This window comes from Fusarium redolens, assembly GCF_020744475.1.
Source record: "Fusarium redolens strain MPI-CAGE-AT-0023 chromosome Unknown BKA55scaffold_19, whole genome shotgun sequence".
Taxonomy (NCBI): domain Eukaryota; kingdom Fungi; phylum Ascomycota; class Sordariomycetes; order Hypocreales; family Nectriaceae; genus Fusarium; species Fusarium redolens.
This window is the reverse complement of record NW_025763682.1, coordinates 58,411-76,846: the sequence shown is the minus strand read 5'-3', so window position 1 is coordinate 76,846 and position 18,436 is coordinate 58,411. Positions and strand designations below refer to the sequence as shown.

General features: G+C 35.3%; 6 protein-coding genes across 6 annotated transcripts; 1 reads left to right on the top strand and 5 right to left on the bottom strand.

Moving 5' to 3' along the window:
- Positions 1 to 1,460: 1,460 nt before the first annotated feature.
- Positions 1,461 to 2,045, bottom strand: BKA55DRAFT_544496 (uncharacterized protein; the record flags this gene model as incomplete). The annotated part of the gene is made up of 1 exon (XM_046190719.1): positions 1,461 to 2,045. The coding sequence occupies one exon, from the start codon at positions 2,043 to 2,045 to the stop codon at positions 1,461 to 1,463; it is 585 nt and encodes a 194-aa protein (XP_046043809.1).
- Positions 2,046 to 7,461: 5,416 nt separating this feature from the next.
- Positions 7,462 to 7,834, top strand: BKA55DRAFT_598187 (uncharacterized protein; the record flags this gene model as incomplete). Its single annotated transcript, XM_046196198.1, has 2 exons — positions 7,462 to 7,641; positions 7,745 to 7,834. The coding sequence occupies 2 exons, from the start codon at positions 7,462 to 7,464 to the stop codon at positions 7,832 to 7,834; spliced, it is 270 nt and encodes an 89-aa protein (XP_046043808.1).
- Positions 7,835 to 14,817: 6,983 nt separating this feature from the next.
- Positions 14,818 to 15,267, bottom strand: BKA55DRAFT_695571 (lipoxygenase; the record flags this gene model as incomplete). The annotated part of the gene is made up of 1 exon (XM_046200168.1): positions 14,818 to 15,267. One exon carries the CDS (start codon positions 15,265 to 15,267, stop codon positions 14,818 to 14,820), a length of 450 nt encoding a protein of 149 aa, XP_046043807.1.
- An 81-nt stretch (positions 15,268 to 15,348) lies between these two features.
- BKA55DRAFT_695570 (lipoxygenase) lies at positions 15,349 to 15,732 on the bottom strand (the record flags this gene model as incomplete). Its single annotated transcript, XM_046200167.1, has 1 exon — positions 15,349 to 15,732. The coding sequence occupies one exon, from the start codon at positions 15,730 to 15,732 to the stop codon at positions 15,349 to 15,351; it is 384 nt and encodes a 127-aa protein (XP_046043806.1).
- A 37-nt stretch (positions 15,733 to 15,769) lies between these two features.
- Positions 15,770 to 16,978, bottom strand: BKA55DRAFT_695569 (P-loop containing nucleoside triphosphate hydrolase protein; the record flags this gene model as incomplete). Its single annotated transcript, XM_046200166.1, has 1 exon — positions 15,770 to 16,978. One exon carries the CDS (start codon positions 16,976 to 16,978, stop codon positions 15,770 to 15,772), a length of 1,209 nt encoding a protein of 402 aa, XP_046043805.1.
- Positions 16,979 to 17,246: 268 nt separating this feature from the next.
- Positions 17,247 to 17,870, bottom strand: BKA55DRAFT_544494 (uncharacterized protein; the record flags this gene model as incomplete). Its single annotated transcript, XM_046190718.1, has 1 exon — positions 17,247 to 17,870. One exon carries the CDS (start codon positions 17,868 to 17,870, stop codon positions 17,247 to 17,249), a length of 624 nt encoding a protein of 207 aa, XP_046043804.1.
- Between the last annotated feature and the right edge of the window lie 566 nt (positions 17,871 to 18,436).

The window sequence follows — 18,436 nt, the reverse complement described above, 5'->3', positions numbered from 1 at the left end:
CCAGGTCTTTGCTGTGAGGTAGTGACGGTTATCTCAGGGCGACTTCAGAGTCTTGATCGGTCCCAAGGAAACGCAAAAACATCCTGGCTTTTAATAACCTACTCTGCCCCTTCTTCAATAGAGAAACCCAAGATGGATATCAATCCAACTCTCGACCCCCTGTTCCACCAGTCTCTGTCCCAGGATCTTACATCGGCGCTCGCAACGTATTGACTTGACTTCATCGTCACCGTGGCCCATTTCGCTTACGAATCACCAGCCTCGCTCTCCAACGTAGCCGGTAGAAGTGGGAGAAGTGTTAGTCCATGAACAGAGACAGCCCAGGTTTTTCACAGAAGAAAACGACGTGGTCAAGGTTGGAGCACCGGCGAACGCTAGAAACCATGTCCAAGAGCGCTAGGTCCAGAACATAATAGACCAACATCAATAGCTCCCTGAATAACTTAAAGCGCCAGCACAACTTTCACCCTCAGGTACAGAGTCAGCCAGTAACTCAGTTTAACTAGCATTGACAAGATCAGCAGCGCCAAGAGCAGTAGTCCCAGGTTCCAGAAATGCAGGGAATCAACACCCAGCATTCATCCGAGGCCGAGCTGTACTTTATGAGCCGTAGGTCTGGTAAGTAAAGACCCTAGAAGTGGTATTACGCTGCCCAGCTTCATTTACAGCAGCATCAGCCACAGTAGGTAGATCCTTATGCTTTCCAGCTGGTGCGTTGACAATTTCTGGAGCACAACTGGCCTTTACCTGCCCAATACCAACCTACGCGGTGCATCCAATGCCGTTTTTTTTATAATTTTTGGACTGAATTGTCCAAGCCACTTTCAGAGCTCACCAACTGAGTCCTCCTGGAGCTCCTCAAGGATCTCTCCTCTTACCTCAACAAGGCTCTCCCCTAATGAACCCAGAAGGACAATCGACATTTCCTGTTGGCACTGTCAGGTGTAAAGCCAGACTACATTGAGATTATTACTATCAATTTGTTTTAAAGACTACTAAAATAGACGCCGAAGACCCAGGTTGATATAGTAATGGAAGGCGATCTTACTGCCATCTAGTATTGAAAAGCTCGGAGTTCCCGTTAATGCCAGTCACCAGCGATGAATTTAAATTTTCACAGTACCAGAGCGGATCTATTTATGTATGCCAGCAACCAGAGGGTTAACAGGCTCGAACAAAAGCTAGGTTGCAAGACAGATATCAGTGCGACGTCTTAGTTGTCTTCCGTTCGAGGAATATAAGGAAGGGAACAATGAGTCTGGCGTTTCATTGCGAGGATTTGAAAGAAAGGAGGTACTGTAATGGACTTTATCTCCATGATTTGATCATGCGTTAATTATCTCAATGATAAAATGTATGAGATACATGGATGGGATGAACACAGAGGTAGGAGAATTTTGGAAGACCAAAGATAATGAAGATCTTCTCGTTGAACCATCTGCTTGAACAGTCTCAGGAGGTTAAAGCAAGAGCAGATAATCAGGCTGGAAGATGCTCAGCAACAGTGAGAGCAGTTTTAAAATAAGCCGGTAGCGAGGGACTGGCTGGCGCTTTGCCTCCAAGGAGGAGAGGTGGGCAAAAAGGGAAGGATAATGTCTAGGTTCAGTGGCGTGGGAGAGAAGGTCGCCAACGCTGAGCCTGACGAGAGTTGCGAAAGGTACTGGTGACAAACCACTCGGTATAGACAATGAACCTGATATCATTCGGGCCATGGGCAAGTATAGTAGGCTGCAACCTACCGCTTGACTAAAACTTCTTTCATCTGCTTCATTCGGCACCACAGGGATCTGGTTTTGCGACCATCCGGTAAAGATTTCTGCAGAAGGGTGTCCACTCTTGATGCCGCCAGGGGCGATGGAGAGTTCTATTGACCCAGCCTCAGGGACTAATGTCTTGTTATGAATGGCATTGTTGCCCGTAGGTAATATCGACATCATGGTCGTGATCTTGGTCATGTCACTCCATCTGGTGGTGCTCACGTCCATATTATCACGCACTACGTTGACCTTGGCTACGAGCTCCGCGATGAGAAGGAAGGAGTACATGTTCGTCCCATTGCGTTCATACGATATCATGTCTTGGTAGCAGTCTGGGCTGGATGATGTTGATTGCACTGGTTTTCATTTTAGTCACCTTTATGCTCATCTATAAAGATACAGTCACCCTAGACGCAACAAAATACTACTGTTTCTAATGATTATGAACTCATCCATACATATAGTCACTTTCGTTGCAATAGTGTTGTTTTGGTTGACGTGAGTGAAGTTATATGTATCCGAGACCCGGCGGGCGTAATAGTACGTGGTTACGTGAGGAATCATCTCGGACCGCTCAACACCAGTTTGCTTCAGCCATTTGAGGTCTTCGTTCCGTTCGATTAGCTAGTCGTCACAGATTTGCTTTAGAAAACTTAACTTACCCTGGAAACATCTCTTATAAACAGGCCATAATCACCGTTAACTGTGATTACACCTAAGCTAACCACTTTGAAGACCAGCGTTTCTTAATAACTGATAAAACACGACCTGGGACAATAAAAAAGCGCAGCAACATGACTGGGCACATCATCGTCTGCACGTCTATCATCACCCACGTTCTCTCCTTCAAAGTGTCGAACGCGATGTGGGGTATGGTCTCCCTCTCTTGTTAGTAACCTCAATGTCAGACTCGGTATACTTGCTCTTCCTGCACTTCATTGATTGCACATATGAGGCGCCAGTATTGAGGATATGTACCAGAAGAGCCGGCATAGCGTGGTAGGCGGTGACCAATCTCAACATTGGGACCCGAACTTGGTCCTTATCGCGCTTGTGGCCGTATACCTGTCAATAGTCTTGCGGAACAATGAGTACATGGCGATGGCGAGAGATGTTGGCGGTTTCTCGATGGTAGAATTGTACAAGATCAGGCATATGAAAATGAATTTGTGGATGAGCGTGTTGTTGATGACCTCCCTTGCCAGGGGCTAGGAGTTCACAATGGCAGGGAATAGGGTAGTTCCTTGGTCACCATGATCACAGTCATCGCAGCAACCGCAATAACCGCAACAATCATATGGGTCGCATAGGTCGCAGGTACCTCAGAGTCATGGGGACCAATATGGCAGATCACGAGCTTCCTATCAATACTGTTGTTGATTGCGGTCTTGTCGGCGGACGACACAACGTTTGACATGACGAATAGGGCGTAAGACAAGAATCCGATCCTGCCAACTATGGAGATCGGTGCTCCGGACATCATCTCATCTCTCCCCATTCTTCCCTGTCAACAGAACCGTCAAGTTTTTGATAAAGCGGTGTCGGCAAGGACGACCTCAGCACCCACGGAAGTCGGATATTCTGACTTTTGCTGTTCAAGAAGACTTCAAAAAAGTGTTCCAGGCGCACCACCTTTGAATGTCTCGTCACCCCGACTTAACCTCGAAAATCGCCTTACAAGCCCTGTCGTCCTTCCGAGCCCAAGAGACCTGGTTCCAGTTCAACAGACCGGCATTACTGCACATCACTTACGAGAACATCGAAAGCGCATCAGAGCTCTATTACAATATGTAAAAATGACGGCGGATATCGTCTGGAGGAACATGGCCAAAAGGCATCAAGTGCTGTGTGGTAATTATAAGCTCTCAACCACTAGTCTCGGCTGCAAATAACGCATCTAGATCACAATTCAGACATTATACCATAACCTGAAAGACGGTGCCCCATATCGTCGCGCATTCCACGCCGGCCTTTTAGATTCAGGGTTGAACACCACATTCGAAAAGCATTGTTGATGTTAGAAGTTGCTGATATCGAAGAAACAGAAATAAGTGAAGATTTCGCAATTTTGAAGTGCTGCTTATACAGAAAGCATTGTATTTAACTCAACGTTTACTACTTCTCCTTGCTAAGCATTTATTATCCTTTAAAGTTGGATGACGAATATGAGAAAATGCTTGTTAGATAGATACTGTGTACTTAGTTTTACTGATTTTCTCTGCCATAAGATAGAATGGAAACTTGTAATAGATACAAAGCTTTTGGCTTGAGAGCCAGTATAAGAGAGTTTGACTAGTGTAGCGGACTGTCTTTGCAGCGATTTATCACCAGGTCTAATGCCCTCATAGTATACCATAGCTTCTGTTCATCAACGCACAAGCTCCTAACATCTGGATCGCCTGCTGTTACCCTTGTCCTATAACATAGTCTGGCATCAATTAATGCTAATCTAATAGCCGCGTTATTGCTCGCAGGATGTTATGTCGATCGTTTACATAGATAAACCGCCTTTGATTTCTGTCTTGTTGTTATTTTCATCAGCCCTGTTCTAAATTAAGTCCTCTCTGCCTTTTTTAACAGGAAATAAAAGAATTCTACAGAGTACATAGAATTGTTTCTGGTATATATATAGCACTAGGGTCCTGCGGAAAGCTTATTTTAAATATAGTTTTATCTAACTCCTTTAGTTAAAACTACCCGCCCTACTCCGCAATGTTATCTCTTTGACCGGCACAAGACTGCAACGGGGTCACGACAGGGGTCTAGAGCCAATTAAAATTAGCGCAACTTAAGGTATATCCCTATATACCTAATTTTATATATAATAGAAGTATTAACAGCTTGCTATATTATAAAGAGCTACCTTATATACTTTATAGCTATATTAGGTTTATAATTGCTATTGATTTCCTAATATTGGCTATAAATAACTTCGTTTTTTACTTCTTTTTTTAAAGGATAATACTGCCCTTATTAAAAGCCTTTATAAGCTAAGTAATTAGAATTTTTACCTTTATAAATATAATTAATATCTCTTTATAGGTAAATTTGCTATACTTTAAGATTCTTATTATTTTTTTTCTTTTTTATATAATATCTTTTTCTTATATTATTATTAATATTATACTTATTAAAAATAGTATTATAAATAGCTTTTTTTTAATTTTAAAGTATATTATAAGGCTTTTAATAAGGCTATTAAATTTTCTTTTATAAAATAAAGCTATTTATATATATAATATTAAAAAAGAAAGATTAAAGTAATACTTATTAAGAATTATATTAATAATAATATAAATATAAGGTATAAGATTTTATTTAATTACTATAATTTATATAATTTATTTTATTATTATATTAAGTAATAATAAAAGAAATAGAGATTATTTTAGCCTAATTCCTATTAAAGACCTCTTATAAGTATTATATCTCTGCCTTTATACCTCTTTAATAAGTAACTTCCTCTCTTTTAGTATATAGTTAAAAGAAAGAGTATTATAAAGCTATTCTTTTAAGTAATTTAAAGGACTTAAAAAGAAAAGAAAGAAATAAATTAATAAGGGAAATATAAGTAAAGTTATTTATACTTATTTATCTTTTATTAAGATTAAATATACCTTATTAAATAATAAAAATATATTATTAAAAAGCTTTTTAATTTTTTTTACTTACTTTATTTTAATAATAATATTATAATTAAGGTATATTATACTTATAGCCTTATATTTAAGCTATTAAAAAAGGTAAAAAAGTTATAATAATAAAAAGAAGTTATTTATAAAAATATAATATATTTATATTAATAGCCTTTTTAATAACTAAATTATAATACTTTATATATTACTAAGAGAGATTTTAATTTATAGCTATTCCTTTTTATTATATAATATTAATACTTCTTACTTAATTATTATAACTATAACTAATAATATTTTTATATATTAAATTTATTATAAAAAATAGCCATATTATATAATAACTTAGATTTTAAAGCTTATTAATATAGGCTTTTCCTTAATAAGTATTATCTCTTTTAATCTGCTTATAAAAGGGATTATATACTTATTTATAATTAAATTAATCTTTAAAAGATAAAGCTTAATAAATACCCTTTATATATATTTAAATTACTTTTTAATTACTTAAAAGGTCTTTAAAAGATCCCTCTTATTACTTATATTAAGATTAATATAATTAAAAGTATAAAAATACTATATAATTAGCTTAAATTTCTATAATAATATAAACTTTATAAATAAATAAAGAGGGTATTAATCTCCTAGGCTAGGAGCCTTTTAATAGTCCTTAAGGGATATTTTCTTATAAATTCCTAGGTAAATAAAGATACTAAGCTATATATAAGCTATTATGGTAAAGATGCCTTCCTAAGTATATAACTATAAGTAGTTAGAAAGGGGGGTATTCTAGCTATCTTTAATACTATTATTAATATAAAAAAAAACCTAGTTTTTAATATATCTAACTTATAATTATGTAAGGGAAATAGGCATAAAAAGCTAGAATAATTTAAATAATTACTAGGGCAGAGGGTTAATTTGAAAATTATAATATTTTAAGTTAAAAGGTTAAAAATTATTATTATAACCCTTTTTAAATAGAATATTAGGTATATTAATAAGGTTATTAATAGCTATTATAAAAGGCAGGCTATTAAAGCTATATTTATCTAATATATATATCTCTTAGAAGCTTATTATTTTAATTAAGACTTATTAGGGTTAATTTATATATAGATTTTGATGATTTTGGTGGTGTTGAAAGAAGAAGCTGTTTGACGGGAACTTTACGTACCTGGCAGGTACCTGCAAAAAAGCGGGGTAAGTTACTTGTTGTAGTCTTGTGCCACTCAAAGAGATTAGACCTATTCTCCAGGGCGTAGTAAACACTAACTAACTAAAAATTAGGCCCCGGGAAAAACCCCCTCAGTTACAAGCTGCCTAGATCCACCTAGCGCTGGCACTTCCCCGGCGCGAATAACCAACAACCAACAACCAACAACCAACAACCAACAGTTAACAGGTGAAATTAACAACTCACTAAACGCACCCTTACTGTCGCGCTGCTCCACCTCAGCCAAAAACCACATAAAATCACATGTAATTTTCCCTCTTTTTTCCGTTTTTCATCTCCCTTAGCGTGCAACCTAGAACAGGCTGGTAATATAGAAAGTTCTATCTACATGGGGCTATAGGTACCAGCCTGCACAGCACCGAGGTTAAGAATTCAAGATAAATACTTAATATTCCCTTACTACTCTCGCTCATATTGATCTATTATCCTCCTTGGATTTCCTTCTGCTCGATTTCCAGCCAATGACAAAAATGCCGCTCTAAGTCAGGCGGTCTATGTTACAGGGCTATCCGTGGGCAGTTCGTATAAGCATCCATGTCAGCGACAAAAGACCCCCGTCCTGCAGTACTCCTCTTAGCCATTAGTGGATAATCTATCTGCCTAAGACTATTAGTCACAACCTCGTACGAGCGGCTAATCCATGCTACGGTAGATTCCAGGGGTAATAGCTAGATGGTTTTACTTAGGGGCGGTGTTCTTAAACCACCCCGAGCCCTGATTATCCGTCCCTCCATTCTCATCAACTTCTCATATCCCAGAGGGACATAGCACATCCCAAGCCATCACCAGATTCATTCCTGCCTACATCATCCATTCTACTTAGCACTTCATTATGAGATTCACTGCATCCCTCTTCGCGATCCTGGCCGCCACGTCGGCTCTCGCCAGTGCGGTCTCGCCGGCGACAGAGGGCGATTCCAACGTCTTAACAAGAAGAGCTGGCGAGTGGGGCAAGTGCAACGGAACCTCCTGTAAGGTTAATGGCAAAAACTATGCATGCAATAAGGGAAAGGTACGTGAGAACTACTTATCTTACCCATACCCTGTCCTAGAGAGTCGATAATTAAAGCATAGAACTTGTTTCTAATGAAAATTCTGGATAGTGTACTGCTCAGAGCGGCGGGGGCGATGGCAAGGCATGCAACAAGTTGGGCGGTTCTATCTGCTGTCCTGGCGGAAGAATGAAGGGCAAGAAGTGCCCTTAGTGCCTTGAGGAACGAAAGGCTCGTAGAGGACGGGCGAAGAAGCGGGGCTCTGGAAGAACCCTAAATGTTGGATCATGATCCTGTATTACGAAACATTTGATAGATCGATATCCTGACCTTAGTCAGAGGGGGCGTGATATGACATAAAACCCCTCTCGAGAAAAGAGGGGGCCGGAGGCATGCTTGATTAATACAATCATCATCTTTGTTCTCCACATCGGATTAATCCCTATCAGCTTGATCAAATGTGCTATACACTATCCATCAGAAACTAATTAATATTTGAATGATTAATATGCCTTATTTTGTGTCGCAGGGTAGGCATGATCTTCACGGCCTTAGGAAATAAATGCGTTAGTATAATCACGTACTAAAAGTCTAATAATACCAAGGGCGTCCCTACTTCAGTCTAGTATTACTAAATAACTTAATTACTTTAATAGTAAGAATTATATACTTAATAGCTTCTAAATAATATAATTTTAATACTAAAATAAGTAAAGATTATTAAAAAAAATTATAAATTTACTTCTAAATAAAAAGTAATTATAATAATAGAGATTTATATTAGTAAATTAATAAGATAGGTTATAACCTCTTATTTAATAAATCCGAGGATAGTCTCTTAAATAGTTAAATACTAAAAAGAATATTATAATAATGTCTTTAAAGTATATTTTAAATATTTATAAAAGCTTAGTACTTAGGAGATTATATTTATTTTGTTATTTATTAAAAGAAATTACTTACTTATATAAAATACATATTATTAAAGCTTAATATTAAAGTATTAGCCTAAATATTATATTATTAATTAGAAGAATATTAATAATATAAATAAAACTTAAAAATAAGAAGTAAATTATTAAAAGATAATATAAAAGTAAGGAAATAATATATTTATTTTTAGTTTTAATATATTAATAAATATATCCTTATACATAGCCTTATAAAATTACCTTTTTTAATACTAACTTTCTTATAGATTTACTTTATTAATTAGGTTATAGTTTTAAATACCTTAAATAACCCTAATAGCTAAGTCTTTTATTAACTTAATAAGAAATATTATATAAATCTAGTTAATATTTAGTAATATATTAAACTAACTATTTTACTTATATTTTAAGAAGCTATTACTTAAGATAAGTAGTTATATTTTATTTTAATAATAAGGGATAAGATAGCTAAAAAAGGAGGTTATTTTAGCTAGTTATATTATAAAGCCCTAATAAAAGGTCTCCTTTCATTTCTTAATAAATTTAATTTATTTTAATAAGATAATAACTAGATTTATAATATAAAACTATTTATAAATTAGCTACTGTTTTATAAGATTAAATTAATTAAGTATTTATAATATAAATACTAAGTGTTTAATTAGTATTATAATAAGGAAGGCTAAATATAGAGCTAGTGTTATTAGACTTTTATTTTATAATTAATAAGATATTATTAAGTATAAATATATATATTTTATATAATGCTTTAAAGGAATATAAATTAAATATACTACTATAGATTTATATAGCCTTAGTTTAAATTATTACTTTTTTATTAATTTTACTTTATTTATTCTTATATATAAAACCAATCAGTTATATGCCTTGCTATATATATTTTATTAATTAAGCTAGTTATAAATTTAAGTTAATTTAACTTTTACTAACTAACTTATATAAATAAACTTAATATAATACCTTTAATTCTAACTTTAATAGAATTTCTAAACCCTGCCCTTACCTTATAATTATCCTAAAACTCTTTACTAATTTAAAAATAGCTCTTTAGTAATATTAACTACCCTTATAAATATATTTAAAAGCTACTCTTTATATATAACTAAGCTTATAAAGGCAGTACGGAAAGCTACCTTATTTAATTAAAGAAAATAACCTTCCCTTAAGTCTATTTTTAAGTCTTTAAGACTTAATATTATATTATTAATTTAATTTAATTTAATGAAATTAATATAATATTTTTCTTTTATATAATTAACTAATTTAATTATATTATAATTAAAAATAGTTATTTTAATAAGGTTAAATTTATCTTTTAATAAGAAGTCTTTTATAATAATAATAATTATTATATATATTATATAAAGTTCTTTTATATTAGCTATTTTTAAGGCAGGCCTAATAGCTAAATTAAAATTATAATTAAGTATATAATAAATATAATTAAATAGCTATAGGCTATTTTATAATATTAATGCAATATAGCTATTATATTATTAATAAAAATAGTTAAAAGGGAAAGTTAGATTAGATAATATACTTAGGAATATTAGATAAATTATATATAGTTATAAAGGTTAATTAAAGTTCTTTTAAATAAGTTAAAGGAAGAAAGTTAATTTAGGTATTAAGATATAACTAGTATTTATATTACTTAGTTAAGGCAGTAATTATATTATTAAGGCAGATAAACCTTATTTAATTCTAATTTCTATAATAATAGCCTGCTATAAGGGCCTTATGATTTAAATTATTAATAAAAATACTAAAACGCTTAATAGCCTTATATAAGGCTAAATATAAGGGGAAAATATATATATATATATATAATAAGTTAAGTAAATAATAATAAGAAATTTTATAATCCTTTTAAGGAAAAATATAATATTAAATAGCTTAAAATAAATACTTAACTTATAATATAATATAAGTCTATTATACTTATTAGGCTAATACTTAATAGGCTTTAAAGTTAAAAGTATATATACTTTATTAATTATTACTATATTTCTATTAAGCTTATATAATTCTTACTTTATTTCTTTTAATTTAATTATTACTTTTTTTTTTAATCCTTTTTAATATTAATAATAATAATTTAACTTAAAGCCTAATTTCTTAAAGTATTTAATTTCCTATTTTTAATAACTAAAGTAATACTTATTATTAATTATTTAAAGGTATTATAAATAGTTAGTATTAATAGAATATTATTAAGTAAGTAATATTTTTATTATCTTTATTTTAAGTAACTTATAATAATTATAAATCTAATTATAACTTATATTATCCCTAGTTTAGACTATTGCTTTTTTACTAATTTTACTTTATTTGTTCTTATATATAAGGTTAATTAGTTACATGCCCCATTATATGTATTTAATTGATTGAGCTAGTTATAACTTCAGGTCGATTTGACTTTCGCTAACTAACTTACATAAAGTAACAGACTTAACATAATTCCTTCAATTTTAACTTTAACAGAATTTCTAAACCCCGCCTTTACCCCGCCTTTACCCCGCGTTCATCCAACTCTGTACGCAGACTCCCCACCCTAGCTATGCTCTCATGGTCCAAGACCATAGCCAGGCTAGTCTATATAGCACTTTGCCATAGAGTTATCTCTATATATCTATAGTATTCATCCTGACCTTATATTCCTCTCTAGTTACTAATTTAAGAGCAGCTCTCTAGTAATATTAGCTGCCTTTATAAATATATTAAAAAGCTACTTTTTATATATAGCTAAGCTTATAAAGGCAGTAAGGAAAGCTGCCTTATTTAACTAAAGAGGATAACCTTTTCTTTAGGCTATTTTTAAGTCTTTAAGACTTAATAATATATTATTAGCTTAGTTTAAATTAATTAAATTAATATAATACCTTTCTTTTATATAATTAATTAATTAAATTAAGCTATAATTAAAAATAACTATTTTAATAAAGTTAAATCTGCCCCTTAATAAGAAGTTTTTTATAATAATAATAATTATTATATATATTATATAAAGTTCTTTTCTATTAGCTGCCTTTAAGGCAGGCCTAATAGCTAGATTAAAATTATAGCTAGTTATATAGTAAGTATAATTATATAGCTATAAGCTATTTTATAACAGTAAGGCAGTATAGCTATTATACTATTAGTAAAAAGGGTTAAAAGGGAAAGTTAGGTTAAATAATATACTTAAGTATAATAAATAAATTAGGTATAATATATTATAAAGGTTAATTAAGATATAGTCCTTTAAATAAGTTAAAAGAAGAAGGTTAATTTAGCTATTAAGATATAACTAGTATTAGTATTACTTAATTAAGGTAGTAATTATATTATTAAGGCAGATAAACCTTATTTAATTCTGATTTTTATAATAATATCTTACTATAAGGGTCTTATTATTTAAACTATTAATAAAAAAGCTAAAAAGCTTAATAGCCTTATATAAGGCTAAAAGTAAGGGGAAAAAAAATAACTTATATTATATATATATTTAATATTTATTCTAAATTAGCTAATATTATTTTACTCTTTAAATAAAAAAAAGAGGTTATTATATTTCTTATTTATATATTAAAATATCTTTTTATATTATATTATTTATTTTATATATTAAAAATAGAAATACTTTATTATTTCCTTTACTTACTTACTTATATAAGTATATATTTATTAATACTGCCTTAACCTAATATAAATATCTATTTAGTTATATTATTTCTTTTCTTAATTATATATATATATTAACCCTAATTTAAACTACTGCTTTTTTATTAAATTTACTTTATTTATTATTATTTATAAGGTTAATTAATTATATGCCTTATTATATATATTTAATTAAATAACATAGTTATAACTTTAAGTTAATTTAACTTTTATTAATTAACTTATATAAAACTTAATATAATTCCTTTATAAAACCCTGCCTTTACTTTATATTTATTTAACTTTTTATTTTTATATAATAAGGAGGATTTAAAGTACTTATTTTATATTTATATTTACATTAATAAACTACTGTTTATACTAGGCTAAGCCTATAAAGGTATTAAGAAAAGCTTCCCCTTTTATTATTAAAGACTAGTTATACTTTAAGGCTTTTTCTAGCTTTTTTTAATTTATATAGCTTTTAATTAATTTAAGTTAATAATATTATATTTCTTAAGTAACTTAAATTTATATAACTAATTAACTTAATTAAGCTATAATTAAAAATAATTATTTTAATTAATTTATAATTCCTTTTTAATAAGAAGTTGTTTTTAATAGTTATAATTATTATATATAATATATAATATTCTTTATTTATAATTTACTTTAAGGCTAATTTAATTATATTAATAAGATTATAGTTAATTTTATAATAGCCCTAATTAGGCTATAGGCTATTATAAATAATAGGTATTATAATAATAGCTATAATTAATATTAGTAAATATAATTAATAAAGGAAAGTCAGGTTAAGTAATATACTTTAAAAGCATAATAGATAAATTAGGCATAGTATATTATTAAGGTTAATTAAGGAATAAATAGGTTAAAAAAAGCAGGTTTATTTAGTTATTAAGAACTAGTATTTATACTACTTAGTTAAGGCAGTAATTATATTATTAAGGCAGATAAACCTTATTTAATATTAACTTCTATTATAATAGCTTATTATAAAGGTCTCTTTATTTAAGTAATTAATAAAAAAGTTAAAAAGCTAGATAGCCTCTTATAAGATTAAAAGTAAGAAAAATCTTTTTAAGTTATTATATACTATTAATATAAAAAAGGGTAAATAGGACTGCCTAAAAGTAAGACTAATTAAGTTAATATTATTTAATAGCCTATTGAAATAATAATATACTTTTAGGTACATATAACTTAGGAATGCAAAATTTACTTTTCTAAGAATTACTTACAGACTGCTTTCCCTGGCATCTCCTTTAGAAACACTTGGGATGCCGTGGGTGTATTCCAGGTTGTCGCTGATCTGAGACCCTTGCGTCACTGGTCATTGGAAGTCTTGTGGCTTTGTTATATGGAGAACATGCCTAATTTTAAGCCAGAGACTTCTGTTGAAGAGCAGCGGGATATAACTATGGCTGAGGAAAGCCGAACAGCTCACACTGAGAGCTAAGCAAGTCTATTCTTTGACGGTAATACGTGTAGTATGAGAGAAGAGCCGAGTTGGATATTCCTACTTTTTAGAATTCAATAACAGCTAAATCGTTAGATGTCACCAAGAGATTTGCATTGGAGAAGCAGTCGCCATCTCCAGGTACAGCCCATTGGCCCCTATGTGGTTGATTATATCGGCACTGACCAACATGATCAAACTTTCGATCACAAGTCTCGATATAAAGGCTACCACCAAGCTCAGGACTGGCGGTATGTGATTTCGTCATGACCCCATGATCAGTACGGTAGTGTCAGATTGCGGTAAGTACAACAAGGAGTTCGGCGGCAAATGCTTGAATAGGCGCGGGTCTGACCCCGATTCCCAGTGCCACCAAGGTATCTGGAGACCTTCAAGGCATGTTCCGACTTGGTAAACATTCATAAGGTGTATGGGCGCCCTCCCCGATTAAAGAGGGATATGCTGCTGTTGGAGAAGTACATGACAATAAAGATTTGTCGGTGATAAACGCTACGATACCAAGAAGGAGAATGTGTTAGTTCTTGGGCAAGACGATGACCGCCGTGGCGAAGGGCTCCAAGTCGAACATGGACATCATCTCCGCCATCTCTCTGAGTTAACCACCTAGACCTCCCGGCAGGTTCTTGGTACTCAACAAGAGCAACCTTTCATCTCTCGACTTCCAGACGTCCGGCAACTCAAACATAAATTCGACAACCTCTGATGCTGGGCAGCAGATGTTGTGGTAAAGCTATACTGCCACTGCTTCTCAAGCAGTCGCTGTATCGCTGTGCGACCAAGGGACGCTCTCGGCTACTAGAGAATCCAGGGATATTGCCATATGGACTTCAGCCTGCATCATCATATTTTTCGCGGACGTATGAGATAAGCGACCGCTGTATAGTGACGAGGGTAAATGAAGATCCGGGGAACTTTCAGAGAGCTGGTTAAATACACCTGGGAAGATTAAAATATCGATTGTCATTAGAACCACATTTGAAAACTAAGGATACAAGGGAATAGTATTAAAGTTAGCAATTTGGTTGATAATTAATTGAATTTCATTCTAAGCCAAATTAATAAACGAAGGGAAAAGAATGTCTTAAGTAAAGGTGTGATTCTTAGATCAAAATAGACACAGCAGTATTAGCAGGGTCCATGACCATGTAAGGAATTGCTCCCTCATCCATACTCTTACTGGTGACGAGAAACTCAACTTGTAGCTTCTTGAGCTTGATATAGAACCGCTGGCTGATCGCTCTAATTTCTTGGTCTTCCCTGTCATCCCCATGATGCGTGCGCCATTGAGATAGCGCGAAAGTAATAAGGCTGCGATCACTAGGGACCCTCAACCTAAGGAGCCAGAGTACCTGGACTGAGAGCAGCCATTGCCTTTGTCGACCGATGGGCAGCGCATCGACGAGGCTTTTCTCAGTATAATTCTTGAGCTCCTCAAGGCTTTCAGGCATTGGGCTGCAAAGGCAGGGTGGTTTGGCGAGAACGAAGGCTTGGTAGAAGTTTTGAAGGTAGTTGACTGCGGTGTGAAATGGAGCTGCAATATGAATGCTCATGGTGACAGCGTCGCACAGTTCGTCCAGAGTTTGGATGTTCGGGAAAGACTTGATCCAACCGTTTGTCTGCACCTCCTTGCATCAGTCCTGGACGTATTGATCTTCTTCAACCATCTTGTCTGCCGTATTCTTGTCGTAGTATATCAGAAGCGTGCTTATGACGTACTCGCGAATGCAGTGCCACATAGAGACCATGTTCTTAGCATAGGCATAATTCTTGTACTTATTATCGGACAGGCCCTGGGCTGTATTAGGGAAGCCTCGTCGTCCCAATTCATTGGGGATGTAGCTCCCGACATAGTCGAAGTTCTCGAACTCACACCAAATGAATTGATACAAAAAGGCTGGTTTCAGGCCAACGAGGTCCTTGATGATTTGAGGCACAAGGGTAGATCTAGCGGTCGCGTTACGCGAGAGCGTCTTGTACCAATGTGGCTCAAGAAGTTTGTACACAATGTGGTCCATAGGGATTGTGCGGTGGGTGGCCACAATCAGCGCCTCCTCAATCATGCGCGGTGCGAGTCAGATGGATACCCACTTCATGGCGAATCTTGAGGAGGTACCTGATGACGGTATTGAAGTTTCCAATCTCAGGAGTGAGACGCTCGACGACGTCGGCTCCGTTGGCACCGCCGAATCCTCTTGCTGTGGCGGCGAGGCGGAACATGTAATTCCTGAGAGGCTCAAGGAGCTTGTCGTCAATTGGAGTGCGCGTCTGTTTCCTGAGGATGAAAGACCGGGTGGGGCCAAGCAGCTTGATTCGTTCGTTTTGTTGGAACCCAAAGGAAGTTTTCAGCAATGGCCAGCTAGGATCTTCGGTTGCAGACGGCAAGACGTTACGAATTTCGTCGATTGGGAGGCCTTCTGGGAGTAAAGAAAGGATAGCCAGGAGGTTGCGTGCGTCGACCATCATGCGAGGGCTGTTGTAGGACAACTCAAGGGATGAATCGAGAGAGGTAAGGCGACTTGGTACCGAACGTCCAAGGACAGCAGTATGACTTATCATCCATTGTTGGAGGTGGTGACTCAGCTTCCTGTCCGGTTGGTCTAGAACACGTTTGGCCATCAGTTCTATGGCGAGGGGTAAGCCGTCCATAGCAGAAACAAGTTCCATAAAACCTGGATCATCCAGAACTGGACCATCCTTACTCTCATGAGCGATTGAAATGAACATGTCCTTCGCTTGATCGATATCCAGCGGCTCCACCTCAAGTCGCTTGCACCAAGCCTCAGGCAAGGGCACCTCGGTTCCACGGATGTTCAGAATAAGTAACAAGGACTTTATTTTGCGGAGTTCACGGAGGAAGCTCTCCACTTGGACAGTATCATTCTCGCAGACTGTTTCAAAGCCGTCTACAACAAGGAGTGTCGCATGCCGTGCAAGGAAATGCTTCACGTGGCTTCGGAGGCTCTGCGAGTTTTCTTCCGTCCGAATATTTACCGCTCCGGCGGTAACCGTGACAAGAAGATTGATAGACACCGCAGATTCGCAGTCGACGAAGTAGCGATGTGCGAGATACTCCTTGGCTATTCGAGAGTCCCTGGCAACAGTACGGGCCAGAGAAGACTTGCCGATACCAGCGGCACCAAGGAGCGAAATGTGCTTTTTTTTGGCGGAGAATCCTGTCGACGATCTGGCTGATCTGACTTTCGCGTCCGAATAAGGGGCCGGAAGGAAGGGGAAGGTGGTCGTCGGCAGGGATTGATGCATCGTGACGCATAGTAATATCCTGGCGGAGCTTGTGAAGGAATGGGACGAGGTCATCGTAATGTTCTCCATAAGAAACATAGTTAACGTTGGAGATATCACTTTCCTTCTTGAACTTCGAGGTCTCATCTTTCTTTGTGATGATGTACGCTGGGTATTTGCTGTTAGATTAGAACTTGCTAACCCACTTAAAGAAAGACCTGAAGTGTGGATCCATCAACCCATCTATACTACAGCCGATGAAGACGAAGGTTCGGTTACTGCGAAGCTTTCAAAGAAAGTGCTCAGCCTTGTCGCTACTGTTGATGCGCTCGTAGTCATCCAGGCCGAGCATCACAGATTCAGGATCTTCATAATAGCCGTGTAAGTGAAGGATGGTGTTGCCCTTCTTTTCATAGAAACTCTCGAGCCGAGAATGCTCGGCCCAAGTGATAGGGAATAGCTGCTTATCGGCTGACAGGAGTCCGTCATAGTTGGTGGTGGCAAGAGGTAAAGAAAGGTTGCGGATGGCTTCAATGATGGCAGGATTCTTGGCCTTGGGGGACCCCACTGTATCAGCGAGCCAGCGAGCATATTGGCCAGGAGCGAGCTTGGAAAGCTTCCCGCCAATAATCGAAGCAGCTCTGAGAAGTTGATCCGGGTCATTGGAATCTATGAGGTGATTCAGGGTTTGGACAAACCCTCCACGTAGGCTGTCCTCGTGACTTTCGCATTCCTGGGCCCCATTCTTCAGAAGACCAGTCCAACTGGCGAGGCCGGACTTCGTGGCAGCAATTGAGGCGCCGGTGCCAACAATGACAAGTGCGTCTCGGCCGAGGTCCGACACGAGCTGCTTGTAGGTTCGTGTGGTATCACGAGAATCGGAATTCGGTATCGTCGTTTTGGCTTCGGCCATCGTAGTGACAATTCAATTCGCAAGAAACGACGCTGAGAATACACCCACGTCGTTTTGTGTATATTACACCGCAACCCTTACGGGAGCAACGTTGCCTTTATTGGCTTCGAAAGCTATTACTTTTACACATACTTACATCAATTACGCCAGGACTTAACCTTAAAGGGCACTAATTCTAGCGCACCTGCATATTTCTCAAGATATGATTTGACATCAGCAAAGCCATGAGAGCCATCGACAAAAAGGTCTGGGGCGCTCTGAGGCGCAAGCCGATATTGCTAATCACGATGATGCTATGTTATAAAGCCATTTGCACGCGTCCTCGCATATGGGATCCTAGAGCACAGTCCGATCATTCGGGCCTAGTCCTACATTCCAAAATCTATTGTTGTACAATTGATTTAATTTACCCCACTTTACAAGGGGTAGACTATTATATATATATATAATAATTCTTTAATTACTTATTTTAGTAGTTAATTTCTATATAATAAATATATAGCCTTTCTATAATAGCCTATATATTAATTATAATTACTAGCTTATTATAAGAGTTATACTTAGCG